Genomic DNA, 13,068 nt, shown 5'->3' with positions numbered 1-13,068 from the left:
TTTGCCCCCTCTCTCTCACTCCCTCTCTTTCTCTCCCTTTCTCTTTCTCTTTTTTCTCTCTCTCCCTCTTTCTTTCTCTCTTCGTTTTTCTTTCTCTTTTTCTCTCTACCTCTTCCTCTCTTTCTTTTTCTTTCTCTCTTTTCTTCCCTTCTCTCTCTCTATTTCTTTTTTCACTTTCTTTCTCTCTTTCTCTTCCTTTTTTTCCTCTCCCCTCTCTCTCCTCTCTTTCTCTTTCTTTTTCTCTCTCTATTTCTCTTTCTCTTTTCTCTTTTTCTCGCTTCCTCTTTCTCCCTTTCTTCCTCTCTCTCCTCTCTTTTTCTCTCTCTCTATTTCTCTTTTCTCTCTCTCCCTCTTTCTCCTCTCTTTTTCTTTCTTTTTCTCTCTCTTTATTTCTCTCTTTTTCTCACTTCCTCTTTCTCCCTTTCTTCCTCTTCCTCTTCCTCTCTTTATTTCTCTTTCTCTTTTCTCTTTCTCGCTTCCTCTTTCTCCCTTTCTTTCTCTTTCTCTCTTTCTCTTTCGTTCTTTTTCTCTCTCCCTCTTTCTCTCTCCCTCTTTCTCTCTCTCTTTATTTTTCTCTTTCTCTTTTTCTCTCTCTTTTTCTCGCTTCCTCTTTCTCCCTTTCTTCCTCTTTCTCTCTCTTTCTGTGTGTATATAAATGTCACATATTTGCACCTTTCAATCGGGGAAGATCGTAAAGGTGAGGACAGGTTTCAAAGCAACTTTTTCCAACAACGACATGACAGCAAGGCAGGCACTAAACGAGGAATGCCTGTGGGTGCCATTTCCTCTCTGCTAGCAGAGGTTAAGGCTCACCCACTCCTCTATCAGAGTCAGGGTCTCCTTGATCCCATGTATTTAGGTGGGCTTTGCCAAGTGTTGACAATGTAAGGTTGTTTTTTTTTTTAAAAAAAATACAGGTAGTTCTCTACTTACGACCAGAATTGGGAGCAGAATTTCCCACCGTTAAGCGAATCTGGCATCCTCACTGACATTGTCTGATAGAAGGTTGCAAAAAGGGGATGGCGTGACACACACACACCCCATCAGGACAGTGTGACCGTCGTAAATTCGAGTCGGTTGCCAAACTCCTGAATTTCGGTCATAAGTGTGAAAAATTATCCTCAGTTTTTTCAGTGCCGTCGTAACTTCAAACGGTCACTAAACGGTAAGTCAAGGACTGCCTATAGGGACCCACAAGTTCTCCAGATAAGGGCTAAGCGTTGTGCCGAGCCGCAAGAACGGAGACACACAACTGTGTGTTCACAACTCTGCACAACAACCCTATTGGGGGCGGGGGGGAGCTGCTGCATTCACACAACGGTCCAGTTTTTTCTTTCCCCGCTTAGCGTCGAACCCCGATGCCATCTCTTCAGACAGGCAGACGTTGAATGTCCTGCGCAAAGCCGGCGAACGGATCGACCCGGTCCCCACACCAAATGTGTGAATTGGTTCAGAAGCATGTCGGGCCCACCGACGGCGAGACTTTGTTCCCGGCCCTGGGTTCATCTGGCCAATATCAGATCCCCCGGATCCCTTCTCCTGTTCAAAAATGGCTGGCAGATCCCCCACCAAGCTGCCTTCTTTTGCTCTGAGAAAAAAACATCAAAGCTTGTTCTGGATTTCGGCTGCACTGTTTTTCGGCCTTGATTGTTTCCCCGTCTCGTTCTGTCGAGCGTGGGAAAGTGGATTCGATCTGGGAGAAACAGAGATCACTTCTGTGGCTTTTGGGGAGGGGAGATCTGCCTGCTAGAATGGGGAAGGGACCCTGCATCTTCGGCCTAACTGTGGTGCGAAATAATACAGCGAATCCTCCCTTTGCGACTGTAACCGCACCCAAAATTTATGCTGCTAAGCGAGACGTTTCTTAAGCGAGTTTTGCCCCCTTGTGCCACGGTTGTTAAGTGAAACGCCTGCAGTTCTTAAATCCGGAATGTGATTGTTAAGCTAATCCGACTTCCCTGGACTGGGCTGGTCGCAAAAGGGGAACACGGGGGACACTGCCACTGTCGTACATGCGAATCAGTCGCTAAGCACCTGAATGTAAATCCCTGATCCCCCGCGGGGAGATGCTTCCCCTGTCGTAAGTGTGAAAAACGGTAATGCTGTCGTAACTTCAAATGGTCGCTAAGCGAAGCATAAGCGGAGGATTCCCTGAATTTGATTTGTTCGCACGGCTCGGAGGACGAGAGGGATGCTCGCTAAATGAGTAAAAAGGAAAGAGGTATTCTGGTCCCTCCTTTTTTCAAATTTTTGGGGCACCGTTTCGAATCTCGGTGACCGAACCATAGGGGGAGGGGCAATCGAAGTGGGGAGGACGAGCCAGAGCCCACCCTCCATTGTCAAAATAAAAGGATTTCAAATCCCGCACTCGGCTGGTTCCTTGGTGTGTCTTGGTGGGGGAATACAAGGGGTCCTCGCCTTAACGACCACAATTGGGAGCTTGCCGAGCGAGGTGGTGCTTTTAGCGAGAATGATTTTCGCTAGGACTCCCAATTCTCACTATTTAATGATGCCACAATCCCTTGCGGGGATGGAGTCTGAGCAACTGAATGGAACTTGGCCGGATGCCCTTCCTGTTGCCAGAGCAGAGTTTCCTCCCATCCAGCAAATATATATATTCTCATCGTTCCCAGAGAAAGAAATATCTGCCTGTACCTAGGATTGGTCGTGATGGTTGCCCATATCACCCAGCAAATAATACGCTTCAAATCGACATTTCACGGAGGGGAAACAATTCATTTTGCGCGGAGTTTTAATCGGAGGACGGTCTCCAAATCCGGCCGGCGGGGTGGGGGGGGGAGGCTTGGGCTTCCCCCCAAAATCCTAACCATGGAGAGAAAAGCGTGCCGAAAAGAAAGTGGAGAGAATAAAAAGAGCATTGCAGAATAGAACGTGCGATGCTCAACCCCTTCATTATTCATAACGGAAAGCGGGGAAGCAAAACAGCCGTCACTCTGTAATTGATTCTCGCCGTAGCCGGAGGACACGCACCACCCGCGACGAGCAGATGGGCCCAGTTATTTGGAAATAAGTAGTTTTCCCCTTCAGATGGTGGCCACGGGGGAGCTGGTGGTGTGATCCTCCGAGGCCTTACCCGAGCATCCTTTCTTCCCCGCGACAGTTGCCATGGCGACTGTTGGCGGAGGCGGACAGCTGGGGACCAAAGATGGTTTCTTAGCGCCGTTCTTTCAGGAAAGCCCCCCCCCCCCCAAAAAAAAAAACCTCCTGGACCTTTCGTTCCTCTGCGAACCATGGTTGAAACTTTGCCCCAAAAGGATGCTTTGCAATTTCGGCAGAGTCTCCCCATCCCAAAACCAGCCTGGTCTGGCCCTCCTTAGCATTAATTTTTGATTTTGATTTTATTAGCAACGGGAATGCAACGAATCCAGGCTGAATTTGCGTACTGAGGAAGGTGAATTTCACATTTTTTGGGGGGGAATAAAAATATAGTGTCTGCAAAAAAAACCAGGGGTTTTTGCTTTCAGCCCTGTGCGGGTGGCGGGGGAAAGGGATGAATGCGTCAGAATAATAAGCGGAGGTGAGTAATGGAGACCCTACTGGGAAAAGGGGCGGGGTTGGTCTCTTATGGACCAAAATTGCAGAGAAGATCCCGGTGCTAAAAGCTTTAGCGAAGGATTAGCCTTCCTGTGATAATCTCTAGGGGATCAGAACGGAAATCATAATTAAGCTTGGTTTTTAAATTTTCTTATCTGCTAAGCACCTCCTGCTGCATCTTTGAGACAGAGAGGGGAGGTGCCTAGCTTTGATTATCTGTGTTTTCCTTCCTTCCCTCCTTCCTTCCTTTCTCCCTCCCTCCTTCCCTTTTTACCTGCCTTCCTTCCTTCCTTCCTCCCTTCCCCCTGCCTGTCATCTATCTCTGTCTATCTCTTCCTCCCTCCCTTCCTTAACTACCTATGTACCTCCTGTATATCTGTCTCTTTATCTGTCTGTCTACCTTATCATCTACATTATCTGTCTCCTTCCTGTTTCCTCCCTCCTTCATTTCTCTGTCTATATCTTTTTTCTTTCTTCCTTCCCTCTCTCCCTCCCTCCCTTGCCTACCTACCTATCAACTACCTACCTATCTATCTCATCTATCATCCCTAGCTATCTATCTATCTAGCTATTGTCTGTCTGTCTCTTCTTCTCTCTCTCTCCATCTGTCTGTCTGTCTGTCTGTCTATCTATCTATCTATCTATCTATCTATCTATCTATCTATCTATCTATCTATATCTATCTATCTATCTATCTATCTATCTATATCTATCTATCTATCTATCTATATCTATCTATCTCTATTATCCATCTTATCTATCTATCCATCTATATCTATTATCCATCTTATCTATCTATCTATCTATCTATCTATCTATCTATCTATCTATCATCTATCATCTATCTATCTATCTACCACTATTATCCATCCTCTATCTATCTATCTATCTATCTATCTATCTATCTATCTATCTATCTATCATCTATCTATCTCTATTATCCTATCTATCTATCTATCTATCTATCTATCTATCTATCTATCTATCTATCTATCTATCTATCTATCTATCTATCTATCTATCTATCTATCATCTATCTATCTCTATTATCCTATCTATCTATCTATCTATCTATCTATCTATCTATCTATCTATCTATCTATCATCTATATCTCTATTATCCTATCTCTCTCTCTCTCTCTCTCTCTCTCTCTCTCTCTCATCTAACTAACTAGCTAGCTATCAGTCTCTCTCTCCATCCATCCATCCACCCACCCACCCACCTACCTACCTATATCTATCATCTATCATCTCTATTCCTCTCTCCCTCCATCTTTCTCTCCTCTGTCTCATCTCCTGGCCTGATGCTCTTACATAGCAAGCAGCAGATTTAACCCTTACACCTCCTCCTCATTTTCATCCTTGTAGTCCAGTCTTAAACCTTTCACCGTGGGAATAATATTCCCGCCTGCTAACTGGGAATGCCGGCTCCTCCTGGAAGAGAGAAACTAACTTCTAGCTCGGATCAAAGCCAGCATGGAAAAAAAAAAGTTTCCTTTTGCCAAGCCGAAGAATTGGAAATAGAAGTTTTTCAACTCTTCCTAGAAATTCTGTCCGTGACGTTCCCAGATGATGGATCCTTGAATCCAAACTGTTCGTTGTTTGAAGTGCTCCTTAAGCGTATTTAAATTGATCATTCAAGGTTGGATCGGGAATCAGACCGGGGATTGTTCAGCCGGAGATCTGATTCCAATAAACGAACCGTTGGTAGAATTGATTCAAGTAGATTCCCCCATCGTTTCCGTTCGATCGCCCCCTCCAAAGTCTCCAAATAGAACTTTGGAATGTTTTCCTTTCATTCTTTTGCCGTTTTCCCTTTTATAATTCCATGTGTTTTTTTTTTTTCTTTCCCCTTTTCTTCCTTTCTTGCACTTGGCTTGATATTTAAATTTGGGGGGATCGTCTCCCCACCTCGCCCTTCGTCCGGTGACGGCTGTGCTTGGCAGAGGCAGCCCGGTCCCTCTGCCGACGGTTTTTAAACCAGTTGCCAACCTGGGTGGGGGTGAGCCCAGTGGTCTGGGCCAGGTTCCTTTTTTGGGAAGGATTTGGGTAAGGGTCTTGCAGGTACCACTCTCTCAACAGTTTCTGGATCTTTTCCTAAGCGAAGAAGAAGAGAAAGCTGTTCACTATTTTATGACAAATCAATTGGGTCGCAGGTGCTTATAAATTTTGCAAGGAATGGGGGGAAGCAGTGGTGGGTTTCAAATTTTTTTAGAACCTCTTCTGTAGGTGTGGCCTGCTTTGTGGGAGTGGCTTGCCGGCCATGTGACTTAGTGGGAGTGGCTTGCCGGCCATGTGACCGGGTGGGCATGGCCAACTTGTAAAACGTAGTGAAACTCACTTAACAACGCTCTTGCTTAGCAACCAAAATGTTGGCTCAGAAACTCTGGCATTTGAAGTACACAAGTCTTAAAGCTGACCCTCGCACCCCTAACCCTTTAGAAAAAACAACAACACTCAGGGGTGTTCAAACTTGACAGCTTTAAGACTTGTGGACTTCAACTCCCAGAATTCCTTCTCCAGTCATGTTGGCTCAGGAACTCCGGCACTGAAATGTGCAAGTCTTAAAGCTGTCAATTACAAGACTTTTGCACCCCTAACCCTTTAGGGGAAAAAACCCCCAGGGGAGTTCAAACTTGACAGCTTTAAGACTTGTGGACTTCAACTCCCAGAATTCCTCCTCTCGCTCTTCATCTTGATGATGTGCGGACAGGCGGGGGGGGGGAGCTGGAACTGGTTCTAAATGACACTGTAGATTTGTGGAACCTCTTCTATAGAAGAGGTTAGAACTGGCAGGAATCCATCCCTGGGGGGAAGCTATTATTATTGCAATAAATACATCGAATAAATACATCCTCGACTTACAACCGTTTAGCGACAGTTCAGAGTCACAACCGAGTTGGGGGGGAAAAGGGACTTAGGAGTGTTTTTCACACACTTAGAACAATCCCTGCAGAAACGTGATCGAAATTCATTGGCAGCTGACTCGTATTTATGGCGGATGTAGCGTCCCAGGGTGAGGTCGTAAAACGGGGACAAAATTCATTGCAAGGCTGACCCCAGTTAAGGCCGAAATGACCTTGGCTAAGTGAGACGGTTGTTGAGTGAGCTTTGCTCCTGTTCTACGACCTTTCTTTCCAGAGGTGTTAAGGGAATCCCACAGTCGTTAAGTGAATCTGGATTTCCCCGTCGACTTTGCTGGTTGGAAGATCGCCTGGGCCCTGGGGCACATTGCAACCGTCGTAAATGTGAGTCAATTGCCAAGCGCCTGAATTTTTATTGCATAAGTATGGGGGATGCTGCAATGGTCATAAGTGTGGGAAACAGTCTTAAGTCACTTTTTTTTAGTACTGTTGTAACTTTGGTCACTAAATGTTCTAAATCAAGGACTAACCTGTAAGTGAAGTCCAATTCCCAGAATTCCCCAGTCACCTTCAACTCCCAGAATCCTCCAGACTTCAAATCCCAGAATCCCCCATCTAGCATTGGAGGACTTCAAATCCCAGAATCCCCCATCTAGCATTGGAGGACTTCAATTCCCAGAATCCCCCATCCAGCATTGGAGGACTTCAATTCCCAGAATCCCCCATCCAGCATGGGAGGACTTCAACTCACAGAATCCCTCATCTAGCATTGGAGGACTTCAACTCCCAGAATCCCTCATCTAGCATTGGAGGACTTGAACTCCCAGAATCCTCCATCTAGCATTGGAGGACTTCAACTCCCAGAATCCCCCATCCGGCAAGTTTTAAGATGGCTGGACTTCAACTCCCAGAATTCCATCCATGCTGACTGGGGAATTCTGGGAGTTGAAGTCCACCCTTCCCAGTGAGGGTCCCTTCCCAGTGACCCTCCCCACTTTGGGGAGACAGAAAACAAATCAGAATATTTTTCAAAATTGAAAAAAAATGTCACCTTAATTCGAAGGCCGCTTACCTTGATCCGGTTGGCTTTCTGCTTGCCGTATTGGGCCGAGGTTCCTGGCAGGTGAGAGCCCGTTCTCCAGACAGGTGAGCTTTGGGATGGAAATCCGAGGAAGTGGTCTCCAAGGTGGGTCGATCTGGGATCCCCCAAGGGCTGGGAGCCCATCAGGCTGGCCAAGGGCATTTCCCGGAGGCCCGGTGGGCACAGGATCTCCATCCCATGAGCCCTGGTGTGGGGGCATCTCAAGCGTTGGAGATGTCCCAAGGTGAGGGATGGCGGCAGAGCCCAGAGGAAACGGGACAGGTGCTCGAACGAGCCACTCTCCTCCAGAGCTTTGCAGATGAGGGCGACCTGCGAGGGGGAAAAGAGGGCCATGTCTGGGGACGATGGGTAGGGAGGTCAGAGGAGAAATGAAAAAAAAACAAACCAAGATGGCTGAAGGGGCAAACAGTCTTCTCCTCCAATGCAGAGAATTCGCAGAAGGACAACACCGCTATCCGGAGACATCTCCGGGGTCGTGTGGCCGGCATGACTCAACTCCCGAAGCCGCCTCGAATGCTCTTCCCTTCCCACCAAAGGTGCTTCCTATTTTTCTACTTGCATTTTTTTAAAGTGCTTTCGAACTGCTCGGTTGGCAGAAGCTGGTAACAAGTCACGGGAGCTCCCTCCGTTATGTGGCGCTGGGGATTCGAACCGCCGAACTGCCAACCTTTTCTGATCGACAAGCTCAGCTTCTTAGCCCCTGAGCCACCCTATAAACATCATATATATCTATGTCTATTTTGTCGGTCCATGTAAGCTACCAGAAAATATGATATGGGACAATCCCGAATGATAAAACAGTGCTAAATAAAATTAGGGGGGAGGGAGGGAAATAAATAATAATTGAGCGACATTCGCAGTCTCTGTAATTTTGGCCCTCTCCTTTCGAGTTAACAACTCAAGAGAAAAGGGGAAAAACTAATGACATCCTCAGCTATTGGAGGTCCTTTTTTATTTCTTTATCCTGGCAAAAGTGGACAGGAATTCCCCCTGGTCTCAACGTACTGAGAACAAATGAGAAATCAAAGCCCGTTTTTCCCTTGCTCTAACCAGTCCCTTTAGAAATGAAAAGCCCGAATAAAAGAAGGGCCCGCCAGCTAAATTTTTAATTCAAAGAGGAGCGTTGAATTGCGTTTTGTTAATTCCCCCCCTCCCCGAGATTTCGGCTCCTTTTTAACACACACACACACATTGTAAGGCTAGTTTAAGCCTCTTACCTGGTTTTAAAAACTTATTTGTTCTTTAGGCTGGCAGTAAAAACTCCGAAAGTTAGGGTATTGAAGTATCTTGTTGGCCTCAGCCTCTGGTGGAAAGAGAGAGAGAGAGATGATAGAGATAGATAGATAGATGATAGATGATAGATGATAGAGAGAGAGAGAGAGAGAGAGAGAGAGAGAGAGAGAGAGAAATAGATGATAGATGATAGATAGATAGATAGATGATAGATGATACATAGATAGATAGAGAGAGAGAGAGAGAGAGAGAGAGAGAGATAAATAGATGATAGATAGAGATAGATAGATAGATAGATGATAGATGATAGATAGATAGATAGATAGATAGATAGATAGATAGATAGATTAGAATAATAGATTAAATAGATAGATGATAGATAGATGAGAGAGAGAGAGATAGATAGATAGATAGATAGATAGATAGATAGATAGATAGATAGATGATAGATAGATAGATAGATAGATAGATAGATAGATAGATAGATAGATAGATAGATGAGAGATAGATGAGAGATAGATAGGTAGATAGGTAGGTAGATAGAGGAGAATAATAGATTAGATAGATAGATGATAGATAGATGAGAGAGAGAATAATAGATAGATAGATGAGATAGATAGATGATAGATAGATGATAGATAAATAGATAGATAGATGATAGATAATGATAGATAGATAGATGAGAATAATAGATTAGATAGATAGATGAGAGATAGATGAGAGAGAGAATAATAGATAGATAGATGATAGATAGATAGATGATAGATAGATGATAGATAAATAGATAGATAGATGAGAATAATAGATTAGATAGATAGATGAGAGATAGATGAGAGAGAGAATAATAGATAGATAGATGATAGATAGATGATAGATAGATAGATAGATGAGAATAATAGATTAGATAGATAGATGAGAGATAGATGAGAGAGAGAATAATAGATAGATAGATGATAGATAGATGATAGATAGATGATAGATAAATAGATAGAAGATAGATAATGATAGATAGATAGATAGATAGATAGATAGATAGATAGATAGATAGATAGATAGAGGAGAATAATAGATTAGATAGATAGATGATAGATAGATGAGAGAGAGAGAATAGATTATGTGTGTGTGTGTGTGTGTGTGTGTGTGTGTGTGTGTTATTCTGTTTTTTTCTGTTCTAACCTGTTCTTCCTGAAGTCCTGTGGTTTAGCTGCCCGATTAATGTCGCTAATCCTCCTTTGGGAGAGTTTTAAACAGCTCAGAAAGGATAGTCCATCCCGAACAGCTTCTTAGGCAGGTGGGGTGGAGGAGATCAGTCGTAAAGGCAGAGAGATTTGGGGGGGGGGGTGTCTCTGGGATGCCACTCACCCCCATTGCAACATCGAGGTTGCTTTTTCCCTCCGATGGCGAGGACCAGAATAACGGAATGGAATAACAGAGTCGGAAGGGCCCTGGGAGATCTTCTAGTCCAACCCCCTGCTCAGGAAGGAGGAGAAGGGCTATATCACACTTCAGATCAATGGTTGTCCAATCTCTCCTTGAAAAACATGAATGATGGAGAAGGAAGGAAAGAAGGAAGGGAGGGAAGGTTCATTCCTACCTTCCTTCTTTCCTTCCTTCCTTCCTTCCTTCCTTCCTACATTCCTTCCTTCCCTCCTCGCCCCCTTTTTACCCTTTCTTTTCCCATCCTCCCACTTTTTTCACACACATTTCCTTCCTTCCTTCCTTCCTTCCTTCCTTCCTTCCTTCCCTCGTCCCTCCCTTTTTTCCTTTCCTTTCCTGTCCTTTCCTCCCTCTTTTTTCACACCCTTCCTTCCTTCCTACCTACATTCCTACATTCCCTCCTCCCTCCCTTTTTTCCTTTCCTTTCCTGTCCTTTCCTCCTTTTTTCACACCCTTCCTTCCTTCCTTCCTTCCTCCCTTCCCTCCTCCCTCCCTTTTTTCCTTTCCTTTCCTGTCCTTTCCTCCTTTTTTCACACCCTTCCTTCCTTCCTCCCTTCCCTCCTCCCTCCCTTTTTTCCTTTCCTTTCCTCCCTCTTTTTTCACACCCTTCCTTCCTTCCTACCTACATTCCTACATTCCCTCCTCCCTCCCTTTTTTCCTTTCCTTTCCTGTCCTTTCCTCCTTCTTTTTTCACACCCTTCCTTCCTTCCTTCCTTCCTTCCTCCTGTCCTCAGGCAGGAAGCAAAACCTTCAGGCCCATCCCTGTTTTCCCCACCTTCAAAAGCACTTCCCTCTGGGCAAGACTCACTGTGCAATGTCCTCCTCCCTGAATCAGAATCGGAAGAAAATCCCAAGAATCAGATAGACTGCGCTGGCCTTGAACGCTCGGCGTGTTTTAAAGAGCCCCTTGGAGCAAGTCCTCCATGCAAGCAACGATGGACGCAGCCAAAACAGGGGGAACCGGAGTCCCCTTCCCCACAATCTGCGGAAAAATTTCCCCTCTGAAGTGATGGCCGATTTTGCTCATATTTCGCAACACCCCCAGCTAATCCCTTGTGTTAAGTGTATAATCAGCAGTGGATTCTAATTGGCCTTGTCACTAATCCCGAAGATCCTCCAGGGTGAGGGTTGAGCCTCAACTCGGGCGGCAGAGGGCTTGGAAGAGATTTTGGTGGGGACCTCAACTACCCCCATGGTGTAGGAAGGAAAGAGGGGGCACAGGACCCCCAAGGCTCTTCCTGCAGCAAAGAGAAAAGCTGGCCCGCCGTTTTTAAACTCTTCCTTTTCAATCGGACGTCCCAAATTGCCCTGTTGAAATTTGGCAAAAGGAGGCCCAGACTAGACAGATAATTAGACAGAGATAGATAGATAGGTAGATAGATAGATAGATAGATAGGTAGGTAGGTAGGTAGGTAGGTAGGTAGGTAGGTAGGTAGGTAGGTAGGTAGGTAGATATGATAGATATAGATAGATAGATAGATAGATAGATAGATAGATAGATAGATAGATAGATAGATAGATAGATATGATAGATAGATAGATAGATAGATAGATAGATAGATGATAGATAGATAGATAGATATGATAGATATAGATAGATAGATAGATAGATAGATAGATAGATAGATAGATAGATAGATAGATAGATAGATGATAGATAGATAGATAGATAGAGATAGATAGATAGATAGATAGATAGATGAGGGAGATAGATAGATAGATAGATAGATAGATAGATAGATAGATAGGTAGGTAGGTAGGTAGGTAGGTAGGTAGTATGATAGATAGTAGATAGATAGATAGATAGATAGATAGATAGATAGATAGATAGATAGATAGATAGATAGATAGATAGATAGATAGATAGATAGATAGATAGATAGATAGATAGATAGATAGATAGATAGATAGATAGATGAGGGAGATAGATAGATAGATAGATAGATAGATAGATAGATAGATAGATAGATAGATGAGGGAGATAGATAGATAGATAGATAGATAGATAGATAGATAGATAGATAGATAGATAGGTAGGTAGGTAGGTAGATATGATAGAAATAGATAGATAGATAGATAGATAGATAGATAGATAGATAGATAGATAGATAGATAGATAGATAGATAGATAGATAGATAGATATGATAGATATGATAGATAGATAGATAGATAGATAGATAGATAGATGATAGACAGACAGACAGACAGACAGACAGACATAGCAGGAAAGAAGGGATAAGATAGATAGATAGATAGAGATGATAGATGATAGATAGATGATAGATAGAGAGAGAGAGAGAGAGAGAGACAGACAGACAGACAGACAGACAAGGAAAGAAAGGATGAGAGAGAGCGAGAGAGAGAGAGAGAGAGAGATGATAAACAGTCTGCAGCTCACATTGGAATATTTGAAAGGGGGTGTTTGTGTACCTGAGCCCAGCCCCTTGTATCATACAACACACAAACACACTTTTAAAGATCTCTGGATTATTATTTTTCTAAAGGAAAAAAAAAAGATAGAAAGCTTGTGGGCGCCCTCTAGCGATAGAAAGCTTCCACTGCGCATTTAGGAACTGTGGGCTGTAACTGGTGATGACTCAAACTTTAACGTCCCAAATCTCAAAATAAATAACAATAATTAAAAAAAAAAACATTGGGGAATATCTAGATCAGAATCCCAGGGGGAAAAAATCTGCTGTGGGGACAGCCTCACCTACGGCAAATTTCTTCCGTAGCTTCAAGAGATTTTGGCTGAAACGGTGTAGGGTTTCCTGCCTGAGGAGTGGGGTTGGACTAGAAGACCTCCAAGGTCCCTTCCAACTCTATTATTCTATTATCCTTCCTTCCTTCCTTCCTTCCTTCCTTCCTTCCTTCCT

The 13,068-nt window shown here is 44.1% G+C and overlaps 1 protein-coding gene across 1 annotated transcript; it reads right to left on the bottom strand.

Annotated features, from left to right (window-relative positions):
- Positions 1-4,812: 4,812 nt before the first annotated feature.
- Positions 4,813-8,823, bottom strand: LOC116523373 (homeobox protein SIX3-like). Its single transcript, XM_032238473.1, has 3 exons — positions 8,739-8,823; positions 7,492-7,856; positions 4,813-5,652 (listed from the first exon to the last, which is right to left on the bottom strand). Exons 2-3 carry the CDS (start codon positions 7,852-7,854, stop codon positions 5,440-5,442), a joined length of 576 nt encoding a protein of 191 aa, XP_032094364.1. The 5' UTR covers positions 7,855-7,856; positions 8,739-8,823; the 3' UTR covers positions 4,813-5,439.
- Between the last annotated feature and the right edge of the window lie 4,245 nt (positions 8,824-13,068).

The sequence above is a fragment of the Thamnophis elegans genome, unplaced genomic scaffold (assembly GCF_009769535.1).
Source record: "Thamnophis elegans isolate rThaEle1 unplaced genomic scaffold, rThaEle1.pri scaffold_221_arrow_ctg1, whole genome shotgun sequence".
Lineage (NCBI taxonomy): Eukaryota > Metazoa > Chordata > Lepidosauria > Squamata > Colubridae > Thamnophis > Thamnophis elegans.
Note: the sequence above shows the minus strand (reverse complement) of the source record. Positions and strands in the feature narration are given on the sequence as shown.

Excerpts from the sequence above, each read along its gene's own strand:
- LOC116523373 (XM_032238473.1), bottom strand. The coding sequence starts at position 7,854 with ATGGCCCTCTTTTCCCCCTCGCAGGTCGCCCTCATCTGCAAAGCTCTG. Across the intron at positions 5,653-7,491 it reads AGAAAGCCAACCGGATCAAG|GAAAAGATCCAGAAACTGTT; the intron begins GTAAGCGGCCTT and ends TTCTTCGCTTAG.